This window comes from Vulpes lagopus, chromosome 9, assembly GCF_018345385.1.
Source record: "Vulpes lagopus strain Blue_001 chromosome 9, ASM1834538v1, whole genome shotgun sequence".
NCBI classification, from domain to species: Eukaryota; Metazoa; Chordata; class Mammalia; order Carnivora; family Canidae; genus Vulpes; species Vulpes lagopus.
Genome location: NC_054832.1, coordinates 25,741,505 through 25,761,781, shown reverse-complemented (window position 1 = coordinate 25,761,781; position 20,277 = coordinate 25,741,505). Strand labels below are relative to the sequence as shown.

General features: G+C 33.9%; 1 protein-coding gene across 3 annotated transcripts in view; it reads right to left on the bottom strand.

Moving 5' to 3' along the window:
* The window catches only part of CSMD3 (CUB and Sushi multiple domains 3), a 1,188,176-nt gene that overhangs the window by 140,027 nt on the left and 1,027,872 nt on the right, over positions 1 to 20,277 (bottom strand). For all 3 annotated transcript variants that reach the window (XM_041769740.1, XM_041769741.1, XM_041769742.1), the window contains 3 exons: positions 19,893 to 20,017; positions 12,544 to 12,640; positions 10,193 to 10,297 (listed from right to left, as the gene is read on the bottom strand). In XM_041769740.1, coding sequence (XP_041625674.1) covers positions 10,193 to 10,297; positions 12,544 to 12,640; positions 19,893 to 20,017 — 327 coding nt within the window. The remainder of the gene's footprint in view (positions 1 to 10,192; positions 10,298 to 12,543; positions 12,641 to 19,892; positions 20,018 to 20,277) is intronic.

Below are 20,277 nucleotides of genomic sequence, written 5' to 3'. Positions count from 1 at the left end.
ACTAGCATCAGTATAAGTTTAGTGATATTGATAATATATGCCAACATTATATATTTATCTTCTACTTCTAGGTGTTATATCACAGCAAACAAATGTATTTTGAATGCTTAATAAGATTCAAGTACTGTACTTAGTGCAACAGACAAATAGATATCCTAAATGTCCATGGTCCTGTGCTAATGGCAGACTCTGTCTTCCAGAAGCTTACATTGTAGGGAGACAGTACATAAACCCAAAATTTGCAAAACAACCATCCATTATACTTGATACGTGATAATTTTATGTAGCAAAAAAAAATCATATGTACATATATATATATATATATATATATATATATATATAACAAGGGTGCATGTGCCATTTTTTTCACAAGCCATTTTTGTCTCTAAAAGTTTTGTAAAGAGTAGGGCAATTAGTATATATTTTTCTTTGCCACCAGAAAAGTCACTTAGTCCAATTACAGGCTTAAAATATCTACAGAATCATGGGCAGCCTGGGTGGCTCAGCAGTTTAGCGCCACCTTCATCCCAGGGTGTCCAACCCTGGGATTGAGTCCCACATCAGGCTCCTTGCATGGAGCCTGCTTCTCCCTCTGCCTGTGTTTGTGCTTCTCAATTTCTCTCTGTGTTTCTCATGAATAATTAAATATTTTTTAAAATAAAAATTAAAATAAAATAAAATATCTACAGAATACAGTTCTTCTCACAATTAGACAATACTTACAATGAAAGAGAAGAGAGTATTATGAAAGAGTACTCTTTCTCTTACAATTCTCTTACATTGTACTATACCATAGGAATAGGAATACCATAGGAAAAAAAAATAACATAGGAATAAAAAGATATTAATATCCTTTAGATCTTAAGGAATAAACCTTAAGGATCTTAAATAAGATCCTTTAGATCTTAAGGAATAAACAATTACACACCAAAAAATTGAATAACATAAAAAATGGAAAAAAATCCTAGAAATATACAATCTACCCAGTGAATAATGAAGACACAGAAAATCTCAATAGATCAATAATTAGCATATAGATTAAAAAAGTAACCAAAACCCTCCCAGCAAAGAAAGGCTCAGGAACAGGTGACTGTATGGGTAAATTTTACCAAATATTTAAGGAATTAACATTGATCCCTCTCAAATTTTCAACTGAAGAAGAGGAAACCATTCCAAATTCATTTTTCTTAAGACCAGCATTTCCTTGATTGCCATAGCCAAAGATATTATAAGAAAACTATAGGGTAACATACCTGATGAAATAGATGCAAAAATCCATATCAAAACACTAGCAAACCAAATTAAACAGCACATCAAAAGGATTATACACTTTGACCAAATGGAATTTATCCCTGGGATGCAAGGATGGTTCAACTGACAGATTAAATATGATACACTACAATAATAGATTAAAGGATAAAGATCATATGATTATCTTAATAGATGCAGAAAAAGCATTTGACAAAATTCAAATATCCTTTTATGATAAAATTTCCCAACAAATTAGATGTAATGGATGTACCTTGAATTAATAAAGGTCATACATTAAAAACCCACAGCTATCATACTCAACAGTAAAAACAAAACAAAACAAACCAACAAACAAAAAACTCAAAGCTTTTTATCGGAGAGCAGGAGCAAGGCAAGGATGCCCAACTATCAGCACTTCTATTCAACAAAGTACTGGAAGCCTAGCCAGAGAAATTGAGCTAGGAAAAAAAAGGCCTTCAAATTAAGGAAGAAGTATGTATGCATGTATCTCTTTTTGCAAGTGACAGCATCTTATATGTAGAAAACCCTAACTCCACAAGACATTGTTAGAACTAATAAATAAATTCTGTAAGGTTGTTATACAAAATAACAGAAATCACTTGAAATTCAATACATTAACACCAAAGTCTGAAAAGGAAATTTAGAAAACAATCCTATTTACAGTAGCATCAAAAAGAATAAAATACTAAGAAATAAAGTTAACCAAGGAAATGAAAACTTGGATATGGAAAACTACAAGACATTTATAGAGGAAATTGAAAAAGATACAAATAATTGAAAGATATTCCATGTTTATGGATTGGAAGACATTATTGTTAAAATGTCCATAACCCTAAACTATCTACATATTCAATGCAATAACTACCAAAACCCCAATGGCATTTTTTTACTGAAGGAGATACATAAATAATCCTAAAATTTATATGGAACCACAATAGACCCAAAGTAACCAAAGCAATCTTGAGAATGAAGATCAAAACTGGATACCTCACACTGCCTAACATCAAAACATATTACAAAACTACAAAAATTAAAACAGTATGATACTAGCATAAAGATAGACATATGGATGAATGAAACAGAATAGAGAATCCAGTTGATAAACCCACATCAAATTATCTTTGTCAAAGGTGAAAAAATATACAATGGGGAGCGAATAATCTCTTCAACAAGATATGTTGGGAAAACGGGATGTCTACAAGCAAAAGAATAAAAATAGACCGTTATCTGTAATTTACCTGAAAAACGATCTAAGATATCTGTTTTAAGGAAGCCCAATAAGCTACAAAGAAACCCACAGAAAAATAATTCTTTAAAATCAAGAAAACAATACATGATCAAAATAAAAGTTTAACAAAGAGATCTGTTCACAATATGAATTATTAGAGAGAATAAAGAAGAAAGGAAGTGTAAAGTTTATTACAGTGAGGTGCTGTGTGGCTCAGTTAAGTAGCTGACTCTTGATTTCAGCTCAGGTAATGACTTCAGGGTCCTGGAATCGACCCCATATCAGGCTCCACACTCATTAAGGACTTTGCTTCAGGATTCTCTCTCTCCCTCTGCCCTTCTTCCCATTCTCTCTCTTTTTCTCTCTCTCAAATAACTAAATAAATCTTTTTTAAAAAAGAACGTTTATTACAGAAATGATGGCACAGAATTTGTAAAATCTGGGAAGAGATTTGAACATCCAAGTTCATAAAAGTCAGGGGCCCCCAAACAAACTCAACATCAAAATATATTCTCCAAGATGAATTATAATAAAACTGGCAAAAAATGAAAGACAAAGAGAGAATCTTAGAAATAACAAGAGAAAAGAAGCTCATAATTTATAAGGGGACCTGTACAAGGCAATCAGTGACTTTGTCAGGACAAACTTACAGACAAGAACAGAGAGCAATGTTATACTCAAAGTGCTGAAAGAATAAAACTCTCAGGCAAGAATACTCTATACAATAAAGTAGTCCATTAGAAGAGTTCAGAGAAAGATGAGATTAGGATGGTCCTACATAAACAAAAGTTGATAGCTTATCACCACTAGACCCATCTTACAAGAAATGCAGAAAGCAGTATCTCAAGCTGAAATGAAAGGACACTAATTAGTAACATGAAAATATACAACACATTGGTAAAGATAAATATATATTTAATTTCAAAGTACTAATTCTTTAATATGATGGTATATTAACTACTTAACTCTAGAATAAAAGTTAAGGACAAAAGTTTTAAAAATAATTACAGTTATAATAATTTGTCAATGAATAAAAAATAAGATAAATTGGAACATCAAAAACATGAAGTGGGGAGTAAAAGAACAGAGATTTATTATGTGAATCAAGTTGTTAGTATAAAATAGACAGTTATATCTAGACAACATTTTATGTAAGTCTCGTGGTAACCACAAAGCAAAAGCTCACAGTAGATATTCAAAGCATAAAGAGAAGGGAGTCAAAGCATACTACTATGGAAAATCATCTATTAACAAAGGAAAAGAGCAAGAGAGAAAGAAAAGAACATGAGAACTATAACAAAGACAGAAAATAATTGATAAGATGGTATTAGCTAGTCCTTACCTATAAATAATTACTGTAAATGTAAATGGATGGTATTCTCCAAGCAAAAAATATAGAGTAGCTGAATAGATTTAAAACAAAACAAAACTATGTGCTGCCTCCTGGAGACACTTTAACTTCAAGGACACCCATATGCTCACAGCGAAGGGATAATAAAAGATTTTTGGAAACCACAAGAGGTAGTGGTAGCTCTACTTACATCTGACAATATAAACTGTAACAAAAGATAAAGCCACTATATGATAATTAGATTTTTTGATCAAAGAGATATAATAATCCTAAATGTATATGCAGATTGGGGCTCCTGGGTGGCCCAGTCAGTTCAGCATTAACTGATCTGAAGGGGAAAATAGACAACGATAATAGTGGGGGACTTCAGTACTTCGCTTTCAACAATACATAGATCATTTAGATAGAAAAGCATTAAAGAAATATTGGACTTGAACTATACTTTAGACCAAATAAACCTAATGGACCTATACAGAACATTCCTTACAAAGCAGCAAAATACATTTTTTTTTCTTAAGTACACACAGAACACTCTCCAGGATACATCATATCACCAAAGAAGTCTTAACAAAGTTAAAAATGAAATCATAACAAAAATCTTTTCCAACCACAGTGGTGTGAAACTAGAAATCAATAACAGGAGGAAAACCAGAGAATTCACAAATATATGGAAATCAAATCCTACACTCACAAACAGCCAATCTTTGAAAGAACAAATCAAAAGGGAAATCAAAAAATATCTCTAAATGAACAAACAAAAAGAAGAGAAACACAATATGCTGAAATTTGTGAGATACACCAAAGTAGTTCTGAGAGAAGTTTATAGTAATAGATGTCTACATTTAAAAAAAAAGGAAGATCTCAGGCAGCCTGGGTGGCTCAGCAGTTTAGCCCCACCTTCAGCCCAGAGCCTAATCCTAGAGACCCGGGATGGAGTCCCACATCTGGCTCCATGCAAGGAGCCTGCTTCTCCCTCTGCCTGTGTCTCTGCCTCTCTCTCTCTCTCTCTCTCTCTCTCTCTCTCTCTCTCTCTGTCTGTCTCTTATGAATAAATAAATAAAATCTTAAAAAAAAAAAGATCTCAAATAAATGAGTTAACTTTATATCTATCTCAAGGAAGTAGGAAAATAATATACTAAGCCAAAAGTTAGCAGAATAAAGGAAGTAACAAATATTAGAGCAGAAATAAATGAAATAGAGAACAGAAGAACATTAAAAAAGACCAAAGAAATGAAGATCTGGTTTTTGAAAAGATACACGAATTTGACATAGGTTTCGATGGACTAACTAAAAAAGAGAGGGACAGAGACAGAGATAACTCAAACAAACAAAACCAGAAAGGAGAGACATTACATTGATATCACAGAAATAAAAAGGTTCATAAGAGATTGTTATGAACAATAATCTACTGAAAAATTGGATAATCTATAAGAAATGGACAAATTCCTAGAAACATATGACCTACCAACTAAAACATGAAGAAATAGTAAATCTGAACAGATCAATGACAAGAGATTAAATTATTAAGCAAAAGCCTTCCAATTAAGAAAAGCCCAGGGCTAGAAGGCTTCAAGGGTGAACTTTATCAAACATTTAAAAAGGAATTAATGCTAGTCTTTCCCAAACTCTTCTGAAAAACTGAAGCCAGGAATGAACCTCAACTTAATGAAGGCCATATATGAAAAGCCCACAGCTAACATCATATTCAATGATGAAAGGTTGAAGGCTTTTCCTCTAAGATAGGGAACAAGACTAAAGTTGCTCAGTCTCATGACTCTCATTCAACACAGTACTGGAAGTTCTATCCAGAGTAATTATGAAAGAAATCCAATCCAAAGTAATTACGAAAGAAATCCAAACCAGAGAGGAAAGTAAAATTGTCTCTGTTGGCAAATGATGCAATCTTATATCTATAAAATCTTGGAGACTCCACCAAAAGCTACTAGAACTAATTAACAAATTTAATAAAGTTGCAGGATAAAAAAATCAACATTCAGAAATTAGTTGTGTTATTATAAACCAAAAACAGAATATCTGAAAAAGAAAGAAAACAATATCATTTACAATAGCATAACCAGTAACAATAAAATTTGGGAACAAATGTAACCACATTTAAGCCATCTATAGACTCAATGCAATTCCTGTCAAAATTCCAATGGCATGATTTCACAGAGACAGAAATTCATGGAATCACAAAAGACCCTGAATACCTATAGCAATCCACAGAAAAAAGAACAAAGCTAGTGGCATCATTCTTTGTGATTTCAAACTATTATGAAGCTATAGTAGTCAGAGTATGGTATCATACTGGCACAAAATTGGTCAGTATTTTTATACCATACTGTATAGTATAGCATTTTTATACCAAACTGGAATAAAAATGGACACATATACCAATGTAATAGAATTGAGAGCCCAGAAATAAACCCTCACATTTACAGCCAACTAAAATTTGACAAAGGAACCAAGAATACTCAAGGGGTAAACCATAGTCTTTCCCCATAAATGGTATTGGGGAAACTGTTTAATCATATGCAGAAAAATGAAATTGCACCCTATTTTACACTACTCACAAAAATTAGAATTGGAATAAAACCGAATTTTGTAAAAATCCTGGGAGAAAACATAGAAAAAAGTTTCCTTGACATTGGTCTTGGCATTAATTTTTTGGATACGACACCAAAAGTATAAGCAACAAATGCAAAATAAATAAGTAATACTAAATCAAATTAAAAATCAATCTTCTGGGGCAACTGAGTGGCACAGTCAGTTAAGTTTCTGACTCTTGGTTTCAGCTCAGGTTGTGATCTCAGGGTCATGAGGTTGAGCCCTGTGTTGGGCTCTGCACTCAGTGCAGAATCTGCTGGAGATTCTCTCTTCCTCTCCCTCTGCCCCTCACTACCCTTGCTCATGCTCTCTCTCTAAAATAAAATAAATAAATCTTTAAAAAGAAAACCTCTACACAGTAAAAGAAACAACAAAATGAAAAGGCAGCCTACAGAATGGGGGAAATATTTGCAAACAATATATCTAATAAGGCATTAGTATTCAGAGTATATTAGAAACTCATATAACTCAATAGCAAAACAAAACAACAAAATAAATTTTTAAAAAGCCCACAAAAATCAATCTGCTTTAAAAATAGGCATAGAATCCAAATAACTATTTTTCCAAAGAAGAAATACAAATGGCTAAAAGGTACATGAAATAATGTTTAACATCACTAACCACCAGGGAAACACAAATCAAAAGCACAATGAGATGTCACCTTATACCTGTTAGAATGACTGTCATAAAAAAGATGATAGTTCACAAGTATTGCTGAGGATGTGGTAAAAGGGAATCCCTGCTCACTGTTGGTGGGAATATAAATTGGTATAGTCAGAATGAATAAGAATATGGAGGTTCCTCAAGAAATGAATGATACAAATTTCATACGATGCAGCAATTCTATTTTTGGGTATATAACCAAAAGAAATAAAATGAGGATCTCAAAGAGATATCTGCATTCCCATGTTCATTATAGCATTATTCACAATAGCCAAGATATGGAAATAACCTAAGTATCCATATATGGATGAATAGATAAAGAAGTGTAGTGTATATAATTTTAAATATTATTCTGTCATGAAAAAGTGGGAAATCCTGCCTTTGTAACATCATGGATGGACCTTAAAAGTATTATGCTAAGTGACATAAGTTAGACAGAGAAAACAAATATGATCTCATTTGTATGTGGAACTTAAAAACGATTCATTCATCTTGCATCTTAGAAACAAAGAGAAGAATGATGGTTGCTAGAGGATAAGAGGTGCAAAAAATGGGGAGATGTGAGTCAAAGGATATAAACGTCTAGTAATAAAATGAATAAATTCTGGGGATCCAGTACACTACATGGTGACAATGGTTTATAATATTGTGTCATATACTTGCAAGTTGATAAAAGAGTAGATTTTAAGTATTCTCTCTTACATACACAGAAAGAGCAAAGAAAAAAAAGAAGGTAATTATGTGAGCTATAGAGGTATTAATTATCCATATTGTGTAACATTTGCAATAGATACATATATCAAATCAATACATTATGTAAGTTCAAGAACAACCCAATTTTATGTCAATTAAATTTCAATGAACTGAAACAATAAAATTTTTTCATCATATTCATATAAGAGTTTGATTTGTAGTTTTCTATTGTGAATATTATGGGAATCTATGATACACCCCAGGAGACAGAATAATTAAAACAGGGTTGGGTTTACCTGGTCCTTAAAGTTTGGCAATATTTCTATGTGAAGCCATTTGGACCTGGTATTTTGTGTATGTGCGTGTGTTGGGGGGGGATACTTTTAAACAATTATTTTCTATATTACTCTTACGATTATTGCTCTATGTAGACTTTCTATACGGGAATCAATGTTGGTCAATTTCATAACGTATTTTTGTTTATGTCTCATATTTATTGACTATCTGCTTTAAGAATGTTGATGCTATGCTATGTGGTGAATAAATACTCAAAACTGGAGTTTTTGTTAGGATATGTCTCCTTTTGATAACTTTTATATTCTTTGTTTAAAAAAAAAAAAGTACATGTTGGAGCACCTGGGCAACTCAGTTGGTCAAACGACCAACTCTTGATTTTGGCTGGTCATGATCTTAGGGTTGTGAGATCAAGCCCCATGTTGGGCTGCATGCTCAGCATGGAGTCAACCTGAGATTCTCTCCCTCCCTTTCTATCTCCACCTGATTGCATACATTCTCTCTCCCTCTCTGAAATACATAAATAAACCTTAAAAAAAAAAAGTACCTGTTGATGAGGAGGTGGAAAAACTAGAACCCTTATACAATGTTGGTGGGAATGTAAATTGGTGCAACCAATTACATTGATGGAACCAACTACACTATGGAAAACTGTGGAAGTTTCTCAAAAATATTAAAAGTAGATCTATTATAAGATCTAGCAATCGCAACTGAGTATATTTATAAAACATTCAAAATTAGGATCTCAAAGAGACATCTGAGCTCCTGTTTTCATTGCAGCATCACTCACAATAGCCAAGACAAGGAAACAATTGAAATGCCCATCAAAAGATAAAGGAATAGGGACATCTGGGTGGCTGAGCCATTGAGCGCCTGCCTTCAGCCCAGGGCGTGATCCTGGAGTCCCGGGATTGAGTCCGGTATCAGGCTTGTCGCAGGGAGCCTGCTTCTCCCTTTGCCTGTGTCTCTGCCTCTCTCTCTGCCTCTCATGAATAAATAAATAAAAATCTTTAAAAAAAAAAAAAAAGATGAATAAAGAAACGATGGCATCTACATACAATGTAATTTCACTCACTTTTTTTTTTTTTTTACAGATTTTATTTATTTATTCATGAGAGAAACAGAGAGAGAGAGAGAGAGAGAGAGAGAGGCAGCAGAGACACAGGCAGAGGGAGAAGCAGGCTCCATGCAGAGAGCCTGACATGGGACTCGATCCTCGGTCTCCACGATCGCGCCCCAGCCGAAGGCAGTGCTAAACTGCTGAGCCACCAGGGCTGCCCCACGCTTAAAAAAAAAAAAAAAAAAAAAAAAAAAAATCCTGCCAAATGTAATAACATGGATAAACCTAGTAAACATTATGCTAAGTGAAATAAGCCAGATAATGAGGGGCATATACTATATGATAGCACTTATATAAAGTATCTAAAATAGTCAAATTTTTAAAAATAATAATATAAATAAATAAAGTCAAGTTTATAGAAATAGAAAGTAGAAGGGTGGTTGCCAAGGCTTAGGGAGATGGGAGGTTTCTGATATAGGTAAAATTTTCAGTTATGCAAGATGAATAAGGTCTAGAGATCTACTGTACAACATTGTGCCTACAGTTAACACTACTGTATTGTGGATTAAAAGTTGGAGGGTAGATCTCATTTTATGTGTTCTTACAATAAAAGAAAAAAGAAAACACCTGTAAATTCTGATGAAAATAATTAAAGCTTTATATTTTTGTTTTTTTCTTTTTAATTTTTATTTATTTATGATAGTCACAGAGAGAGAGAGAGGCAGAGACACAGGCAGAGGGAGAAGCAGGCTCCAAGCACCGGGAGTCTGATGTGGGATTCGATCCCGGGTCTCCAGGATCGCGCCTTGGGCCAAAGGCAGGCGCCAAACCGCTGCGCCACCCAGGGATCCCAAAGCTTTATATTTTTGCAAATGAACTGAAGCAGCACATCAAAATCTTAAAAAAATAATAATAATATTCTCCTTCGACCAAGTATATTTAATTTCTATTTTCAAAAAAGTAATATTTAAAAATTAATATAAACTTGTTCTTAAATTTCTTGAATAGTACATATTATATTTACCTGTGTATTCAAGGTGAAATCCTGCAGCAGAAACGCTGATGTCTGATTGAAAATTTAGATATAGATTATTAGACGTACTATTCAACAGATGGGGTATTGTTGTTCCTGAAATGATAATTGGGAAGACAGGTCAATGATCACATAATAAATATTATAGTAAAACTAAGTAAGCTAACTACTAATCAGCCAACAGATTATCACTGAAACTATGTATTGGTCAAGTATTTTTTCAGGAATTTTTTGATAAATATATATTTCCCACATTTCTATTTCATTTTATTGTTTGTGACTATCTCCTAGGAGATAGGCCTTTGGGATCACTCTAGATTGTTCCCTAAAAATAGGCAGAAACAAAGAGTGGGTCAAAGCAGTAAATTTTGCAGATCACCTAAAATAATCATTTTTAATTTCATGTGTATTTCAATACTCTAAAACATGAGCAAATAAGAAACTTAATTTTAAAGTGTACATGTGATTTTTATAGTATAGTAAAGATTAAGTATGAGTTCAGAAGATATATTTATTACCCTTTGTATTATATATGTTATATATAAATATATATGCATTGTATTTAAGTATGTATTTATGTATGTTCTTCTATACCAGGTAAAGTACCTTGATATATCTTAGACTCTGACAGCAAAGCTGGTAAGTAGTGTTTGAAAAATCCAAATTATAAACTACTATTTGCCTTGTCTCCCAGCCAGTACATTATAATGATGTACTTCTGAAGTTCTAAAGGAAATCAACTTGACTTAATTCAATTCTGGAGTTGAAAACATAAAATAGCTGCTTGAACCAATTACTTCCTGACTATTTGACATTGAGTAATAGATCAAGACCCTTAAGATTACAACTCAAGCAGTTTCAAATGATAAGCATACAAATAAATGTCAAATCTATGTTTTAAGATAACCTTCAACAAGCATATTAGTTGATAGCATTGCAAAATTTTCTGTAACTAGTTTTTTATACTTTCTTTGTATAACTCTGTGGACCTTTAACCACTCACTGATCTTTCTATAAAAGAAATCAGGACTAATTCATTATAAAACATAAAATTGCATTGTTTTTTTCTTTTTTGCTTGCTTTCAACCTGTTATCCATCCATAATATCCTCACAGCATCACTGAAGACAGAGATAAACAGAAAGTCAAAGTTCACTCGAATTGCCCTTAGTCTCTTAGAGAATCTTAGTGATGAAGAGCTCTGGCTCAAGAGTCCCACTAGCTAGACCCCAGCCTCATTCTAACTCTAGCTGTACTACCCCAGGCAAATTAATCCCTCTAAACTTCAGTCACATACCAGAACTGCTAGAAAGAGCAAACGAGGAAATGTATGACTAGCCTCATATAGACCTAGCACTTGGTAAATCAATAGCTGTTGTTACTTTTATTATTTTCATTGTTGTAGTTATTATTAAGTATTACATCCAATCTATTCTAAGTAAATGTATACCTAAAATGTTATGGAATTTCTTCCAAGAAAGACTTCTACCTTCTTTTCTGTATAAAATACTTTTTATGACTAAACCAAGCCACTCCTACTCCAGATATTTCTTCTTTCCTTTACTCAATGGTGATGCTGAAATACTGGTTATCATACTCTATTTTAAAATCTACTAAAAACTTAAAACCATTCACCCTGATTTAAGTATATCTGAAATGTAGAAATTGATGGCTTAGCTATGTTCCTATGTCTGTAGTCAAAAAGTATAATAAAGTAAAAAGTGTAGTTAAAATTAATATAAAATTTGATCTCACTTTTCATATGCTGGAAAAAGCTGTTAGATTATTGCATAAATTACCTTTAAAAACCTTAAGAAATTTAAAAACCTTGTGGTCTTGGTACCTGGATATATATTAATTTTATGTAATTTTATTCATTTCTTGGAAATAATTTTATAGTCTCTTTATTCTCACTCAACAGTACTTTGTAACATTTACCATGTCGTTAGACAGTCTCTAAAATTATTTTAATGGCTGGGTAACACACTTTGAGTAGGCATATCATAATTACCAAGTACTGTCTAATTTTTAACTATTTAAGGGAAAAGGGCATACATATTATTCCTGAACTACAGCTTAGCTTAAAGTATTACTATAAAAGCATCAATAAATAATTACACAAATACAGTAAGAATATAGTAAGGTTTTAAACAGCAATTTCAATGTCATTACCTTTGATGTCTTTCAAACTTCTAACCTTATAATTTTGTTCCCTGTGTATGGTTTATAAAAAGAAATCTAAACTGCCAAGTCAGAGTTCTGGGAGCTCTTTTAAAAAGAGTGAGAGATTTTTATATTCCTAATTATTTCAATATTTTAATTAAGCTCAACTTTTCTATTTACCTGAATAACTTCCAAGTCGTGGAGCATTGTTGTCTCCTCCATCATAGAAGTCCAGAGAATCCCAATTATGTTCTGTAGCAAAGCTGACAACTTGCACCTGTGAAATAATAATTACTCATGAGAACACATATTTCTAACAATATAATAATATTATAGTCTTCATCACCACATTAGAAGGGGGAATTCCAAGCTGGGGCCATGCCATTGTGGCCTTTCATAAAAGGATTTTAACAGAACTGATTTTTGCCATTATGGAACTGGCCTTGCTGAGAAACATTCATGGGGCACCTAGCAGTGTTCACTATGGGTATAACATTGACAATGTCTGTCACCATCTCAGAGTGTTCTCTTTATTAAAGGCTTTGGGTGGGATCCCTGGGTGGCGCAGCGGTTTGGCGCCTGCCTTTGGCCCAGGGCGCGATCCTGGAGACCCGGGATCGAATCCCACATCAGGCTCCCGGTGCATGGAGCCTGCTTCTCCCTCCGCCTGTGTCTCTGCCTCTCTCTCTCTCTCTCTGTGACTATCATAAATAAATAAAAAATTAAAAAAAAAAAAATAAATAAAGGCTTTGGGTAACGGGTGCCTGGGTGGCTCAGTTGGTTAAGCATCCAACTCTTCATTTTGGCTCAGGTCATGATCTCAGGGTCATGAAATGGAGCCTCACATGAATCCCAGTGTCCACTCAGCAGGAAATCTGTTTGTGCCTCTCTGCTCCCAACCCCTGTTTTCTTCTATATATCTAAAATAAAGAAAGAAATAAAATCTAAAAAAAAAAAAAAAAAGAAGAAGATAAAGGCTTTGGGTTAATTCATGTCTTAGTGCCAAGAATTTCCATGCATGTTCTAAATAATTTGTTGACTTTTATGTTCTGGAGTGTTAGATTCTTGCCAGTTTAACTAGATTTATGCTGAATACATTTTTATTTTCCTTTATTTGCCTAAGCTTTGCTCAATTCCCTTTCATTACAAAAAATATTAACATTATTATCCCCTATGCACATTTTTAATATGTCTCAATATGGATGATCAAAATTATACTTTATAACTGGTCTGGAATCATCTTCTAAAGATTATTTTTATGAATGGAGTCATAATAACTAAATTACTATGAAGGTCCCTAAGGTTGATGAGGGAAATGCTGGATTCTCTCATGGACAATTCTCTCATGTCTATTAAATTTTATTTAAAGAAAGAGGCATGTGTTACTTTGTTGCACTTCACTTGGCACAGCTTGAGCTTTTGCAAGAACCTACAGGACCCCCACAACTGTGGATGTTATTTTTCTCAACAATATATTTTATTATTTTGGAGGAAGGAAAGGACTAACTTTATTAAAATGAATTTATGTTATTTAGATAAGTCTGTTATAAATGTAAGCACTGCACTCATTAACTAAATAATTATAACAATTACAGTCATTAAAAATTTCTTCTCCACAAAATAGACCATCATCATTCTTCCCTTCAAGTGAACGATGGTGCCACTTTTCCAGGGGTGAGTGCCACATGGCAACAGATACCCTGCCTGTGTGACAGGCATTAGGCCCAATGGCAATGTTCCAGGACAGGAAGAAGAATGGAATTAAAGCTGTATGATTGGAATTTTACCACCAGCTCCTTAAACAATGATCAATTCTGTCTTATATCTGAGTTTTCCTTTCCTACAATTCAGGGAAAGAAAAGATCACATTCAGCTGAGAAAAAAAAAAAAAGAAGAAGAAGAAGAAAGAAAAAGAAAAAAATTGTAAGGATTCATGCAGGAATTGACATTTGAGATACGCTAAAAGTATTGAGAGGTTTTCCACTGAAAAATTATTGAGTTATAAAAATGTAGAGGGGACAAGCTAGGAGGTGGATTTAGTGAACCATCGATAATCCAATTTAGCCACAGTAAAAGATATTTACATAGTAAGAGGAAACATGCATGCAAAGTTAGGAAAAGTTAGAAAGAGTGAGTTTTGTGGATACATACGAGAGACTACAGAGTTAGGATGCCTGAATTTATAGGTTCCTGGCTCCCTCCACTCACTGGCATATAATCCTATAAGAGTTGTTAATCTTTCTATGCCTCCCATTACTCATATAAATCATTGTAATAAAGGTATCTAATTCATAGAATTGTAAAAATTAAATTAATTTTAGTTTAGAGTAGTACCCAGTGTGTATAAAGGATGTAATATATCTTATTTGAGACAAATTGGCCAAGAGGTTATAAAGATGGAACACCACCACAATAAAATTATGTAATTGAGTAGTCCACTAAAGGTTTTGGAAGGAGTATAATCAGAAATACTTTAAGGACAGAACTGTGTTGGATGAAGAAAATGCAAGTAAAAAAACAAACAAACAAACAAACCCCCAACAATTTCAGTGTCCACTGCAGTAGTCTGTGTGAGAAGCAATAAAAGATTGAAGCAGGGTGGTGGCAGGAATAAGTGATAGAAAAAGGGACCACGATGTCTCATCTGTTACTACAGGGGAAGTTACTGGATTTTATGTTATCTGAATAAGGGAAGGAAGTAAGAGGAATGACTCAAGAGTAATTTATCTTTTTTTTTCCTGAGTTATGGAGATCAGAGGGGTGATAAGAACAAAAATGAAGACATCTGTTGGAAAACCTATTATCTTAATGAGAAGAAGAAATTTTGTTTAATTCTGGATATATACGTATAGCAGACTGAGTACCGACTTCCAAAAATATCAGATCTTCATCCCTGGAGCCTATACATATTGCCTTATATGGGGGGAAAAAGAAGGTATTTCATGTGCAATTAAACTGAGCATCCTGTGATAGGGAGATTATCCTGGATTATTCAAATGGGCCCTAAATACAATCATAAGAAAGATGTCAAAGGAGATTTGACACAGAAGACAAGAAGGCAATGTGACCACGCGGGCAAAAAATGGAGTTCTAGTCAGACACCAAGGAGTGCTGGCAGCCACCAGAAGTCAGAAGAAGCAAGGAAGGATCCTCCCCTAGTGCCTGGGCAGAAGGGAGAGTAGAGGGTCAACCCGGTCAGCAGCTCAGTTACATCTCAGTAAAACTGCTCTGTGACTTCTGGCCTCCAGGATTGTGAGAGAATAAATTTCTGCTATTTTAAGCTATCAAATGCATGGTGATTTGCAGCAGCCACAGAAAACTAACAGTGTTTGCCACTCAGAGACTGGGCAAATTGTGAATGTAGTTTGGTACAATAACCATGGAGGGTGTAGGAGACTCAAGTAAAAGACCAAAGATCCACTATGACAAAAAGCCAAATGAGAGTAAAAAATGTAAAAAGAAGCAGCTATTGATTCAGCGTTAGAATTTTGCATTAGATGCGGCTGTCCATCATGGAACAGGATAGCTTTATGAGGTAATGAATCTCTAGTCACTAAAACCAGATATTCCTCATATAGACATTCACATCTCATTTTAATTTGCTTGTTAGATTACATTCACTCGTGATGATCATTCTACAAATTGACACAATTAAGTAATGAACATTGTTTTCCCATAGTTATTCACATAAAGATTGCTCTTTTGCTTGATAACTGTTACTATGGTCCTGTTAGAATTCTCCATCAATATACTTTGCTAAAATAGGCAAACAAATGAATACACCAGTCCCCACAAACTTCTCATGTAAAATTAATATAACAAATTATTCTATTTGTTGAAGCTATTTCTAACAATTGCTCAGTAATTCTATATTATTTGTAATTTTTTCAGCATTCTAAATGTTTTTTCTTTCCACCACTGGTTATTCCATTTCATCTCATATAGTATTTATTAGATATTTATATAATTCTTTAGTCACACATATATTCATCCTAACTGAATAAAATGAAATAAGCATTACGTTAGACCTGATGTATTAGCCAGGTAGCTTTTAGGTAAAGCTAGTGAAATTTCATACTCCCTAATGAAATATAAATCACATATTATGTTTTTGTGTATGTCATATAATATTTTGTGATTTAGTGATATGTTTAAAATTACCATACATATAAGAGGTTAATTAGAAAAAAGAGAAAAAAATAGTGTTTGGCAGTCCTTTAGAGTATTTAAAATGAAAAATCCAGTATTTTTCACATTCCATAAGTCTGCATAAATGCCCTGTGAAGCTCCAGTTTTGTTTTCTAAGGGCTGATCATTAAATAAAAGGCTTCCTCAGTGAAAGATTTGATAGTGTCATTGTTACTAAGTGTCCAGTTTTGAATAGTGTTTGGCTAGAACAAGTGATATACAATGTACTTTGTCTGCAGATGTCTTCTTAGTTCATCATGCTGTCTTAACTCCTTAAAATAGTCCAAATTCCACTGCTTAGGGAGGTATTCATTGGCTCATTCTAAAAATATTTACTGAGCGTATACTGGCAGCACTGTGTTAGCTGCCAGAGCAGACTTACTTAGTGCCCTCATGAGCCTACAGATAATTAAGTAAGTAGTAACAGTAAAATGTGATGGGTGTTATAATAAGGAAATTACAGGGACCTATGAGAACATACAGCATGGGACTTAACCTTTTCTCGAGTTCACGCAAAGTCTTCCACAGGAACTGTTTTAAGTTGAGACAGAAATTATGACTAAGAATGAGCCAAATAAAGGAGATCAAGGAGAGTGTCGCTTACAAAGGGAACAACATGCACAAAGGCCCAAAGGCAAAAGAGAGTTTTTATGTAGGACTAAAATAGTGTAAACAGAAGAGGTAAGAACTGAGGACAAAGCACAAAGGCGAAATCAACCTGTCAAGGAGTTAAGAATATAGGGGACAGTTGAAGAACTGTAAGCAGGAAAGTGATAGTATTAGGCTTTTAATTTTAGGTTACTCTCTTTGCCCTCTGACAAATAGATTGGAGGAGAACAAGAACCTGAGACAGGGAGGATGACCACCCAATCTTAAGTGGCAAAAATTTGGGTGGAGAGAAATAGACATCTTTGCAAGATTTATGAAAGACAGACCTGATATATTTCATTGTATAGAGTAAGAGAGGGGAAAAAAAATCATCAAGATTTCTGTCTTGTGCAACCAAATGGATGAAGGGTTCATTCTGAAACAAAGAACACTGGAGAAGATCCGTAATAATGAGAAAAAAAAATCATGAAGTCAATTTGGAACAGCCTGAATTGAATTTCCAGCAAGAAGCTTAGCTGAAAATGCCCAGTGGGCAGTTGGATATATGGCATGCAGCTTAAGTGAAAGGTCTGGGTTAGATATTTAGGTTTAAGAACAATAATTTTATTCTGTTCTTCCTTTGGAAAAAAAAAATGTTTTCTGATGATCTGTTATGATGCAGGTCCTGGGCATCATCAGCACAAAATGGTAGCCAAAGATGGCAGAGAGAATGGTATAAGGTAAAATGAACAAAAAACACAGAATCTCTCAATCACTGTATCTAATGTATTGAATAGGAAGAGGAGACCATGTTCCTAGATGTAGAAGCAAGATGTAAAAAAGAAACAAAACAAAATCTAAGAGAGTAATGGTATTGTGAAAACTAAGGAGGAAAAATACGTTTTAAGAATGACAGGAGAATGGGCAGAATTAGAATGTTGTCCGTAGGATAAGCAGTATGAGCAACACAATGCAGTTAATGACCTAGAGGTCCTCAGTGATTGCTACAGGTGGCTCATTTAAAGCACTGGATGCAAAAATCATATTGCAGGGCTCAAAAACAAAGAATGAGAATTAAAGGAGAAATGCTAGGGGTTTTGTGTTGTTGTTTTCTGTTTTTTACTATAAACTAAGACAGAAATGGAAAAGCTAATATTCATATAGAGCCTCTAGGATAACCTTCATAAACTCAGAACTATATGATTCAGCAAATGTTTAATGAAGTTCCTAAAGTTATCCTCTGGTTGCAGATTTTCTATGCAAACTGGAACGTGGACAATTCTAAAATCCTTGTCTACCAGTGTTAAGATAGGATTGATTGGTTTTCTCTGAATTTTACAAGTTAGTCATAAAATGATATTCTAGCCAGAATAAAAGCATAGAACTATAGTCTTTTCATTTTTAATGTCCTTAAAACATTGTAAACATACATTTCATATTTTCTCATTGGTTTACTGACCTATGTTATTCCTAATACCTGTCAAGTGATTTTTTTTAATTTTCTGAAAAATTACACAGATAAATTCAAAAAGTTGATTTTTTTTTTTTTTTTACTAAAAATTATACTCTCTAAATTCAGGGTTTTCTTTCTTTTCTTTTCTTTTTAGATTTATTTATTTATTTATTTATTTATTTATTTATTTATCAGAGAGAATGTGTGTGAAAGAGCACAAGCAGGGGAGAATAGAAGGAGAGGGAGAAGCGGGGTCCTCACGCAGGGGAGCCCAATGTGGGGCTTGACATGAGCACAGCTGACACTAACTGGCTGAGCCACCCAAGCCCCCCTCTAATTTCAGTTTTAATGAGTGGTTTCTTGGCTACTTTTTCCAGAGCTGATAGATATATCTCAATTCCAAAGGAAAACCTTATGACTCAATTGAAGAAGTAACAAGCGATTTTTATGAAATATAAATTATATAATATTTTGTGAAGAATAATTACCTTCCAGAGAGTATATTCTGACTCAGTAGTAAAATGCCATCAATTTATCCAGAAAAAAAAAACAAAAATCTCCTTGTAAAACGGAGTAACTCATCAAATTTCTCCTCCCCCAAAGTGGTCACAGCTGCAATAATACGTCTGTAGACTAGCATCCCTGTTGCTTGCTATGAGATAACTGGTTTTGTTAATTAAATGAGGACAGTGGACATAAGAGGAAGCTGAGCCCTTGCTTAATCCAAGTACTTAATGTTAATTTGTTTGAGCCAAATCATAATAAATATTTTGCTACTGGCCAGTATATGGCTGAGGAATGGATATTCTTGCAATTTTGGTCAATAGTATGAGAGGGAAAATCTACGGGAAGGATTTCTCAAGTTTTTTTTTTTAACCATTGTAAAGGTCCATAAGATAGAAACATTCCAGCTTGGCTTTTGACCATTGCTGTGTAAAGCTATTATGACTAGAGCTCTTGTAGCCATGAGAAAAGACTCAAGGACTAAGTCAATGTGGTAAAATGGCAGAGCGGAGAAATAGAGAATAACCTGGATCTGGAATCACACAACTAAATCTCTGAAATAAACAACCCTTATCCAAGTAGTGCAGAGCAACACACGTTTCTCATTGCTTACGCTTTCTTGAATTGGTTGTCCGCTTTTTGCAGATAGAAAAATTAGTAAGTATCTTTCTATTGCATGCAATCATGTCAGTGAAGTGTACTGGCTAAACCTTTAGAAGTAACCTGCATCCAGTCATTTCTGAAAGGATTAACTTCAAACATACAATGAAAAGGAGAGAAATTTAAATTCCCTTACTTGAATGCCAGCTCCCTCTGGCACTGTGATCTTCCATACACAATTCAGATTGTTGTCATAAGGCTCAGGGTATCCAGGAGACAAAATAGTCCCTTTGCGCTTAGTTAAAATTCCACCACAGGGCACTAAAAGTAAAACAATTCAAGAGAGGAAGTCAATTCTAATGCAAAGGATTAAAATAAGAGAAAAGGTCAGAGATAACATCTTAGACAGATACTAGAATTGCAAACACCACCAAATCTTACGATTTTTTAAAACTGCTAAGAACAATGAAAATTACATCTTCCTTCCTAAAAACTTTTAAAAATAATTAGACAACACGAATGGATAACCTTACGATGGCATATCTAAAATCATACTACAATTAACTCAATGACAGCCTATC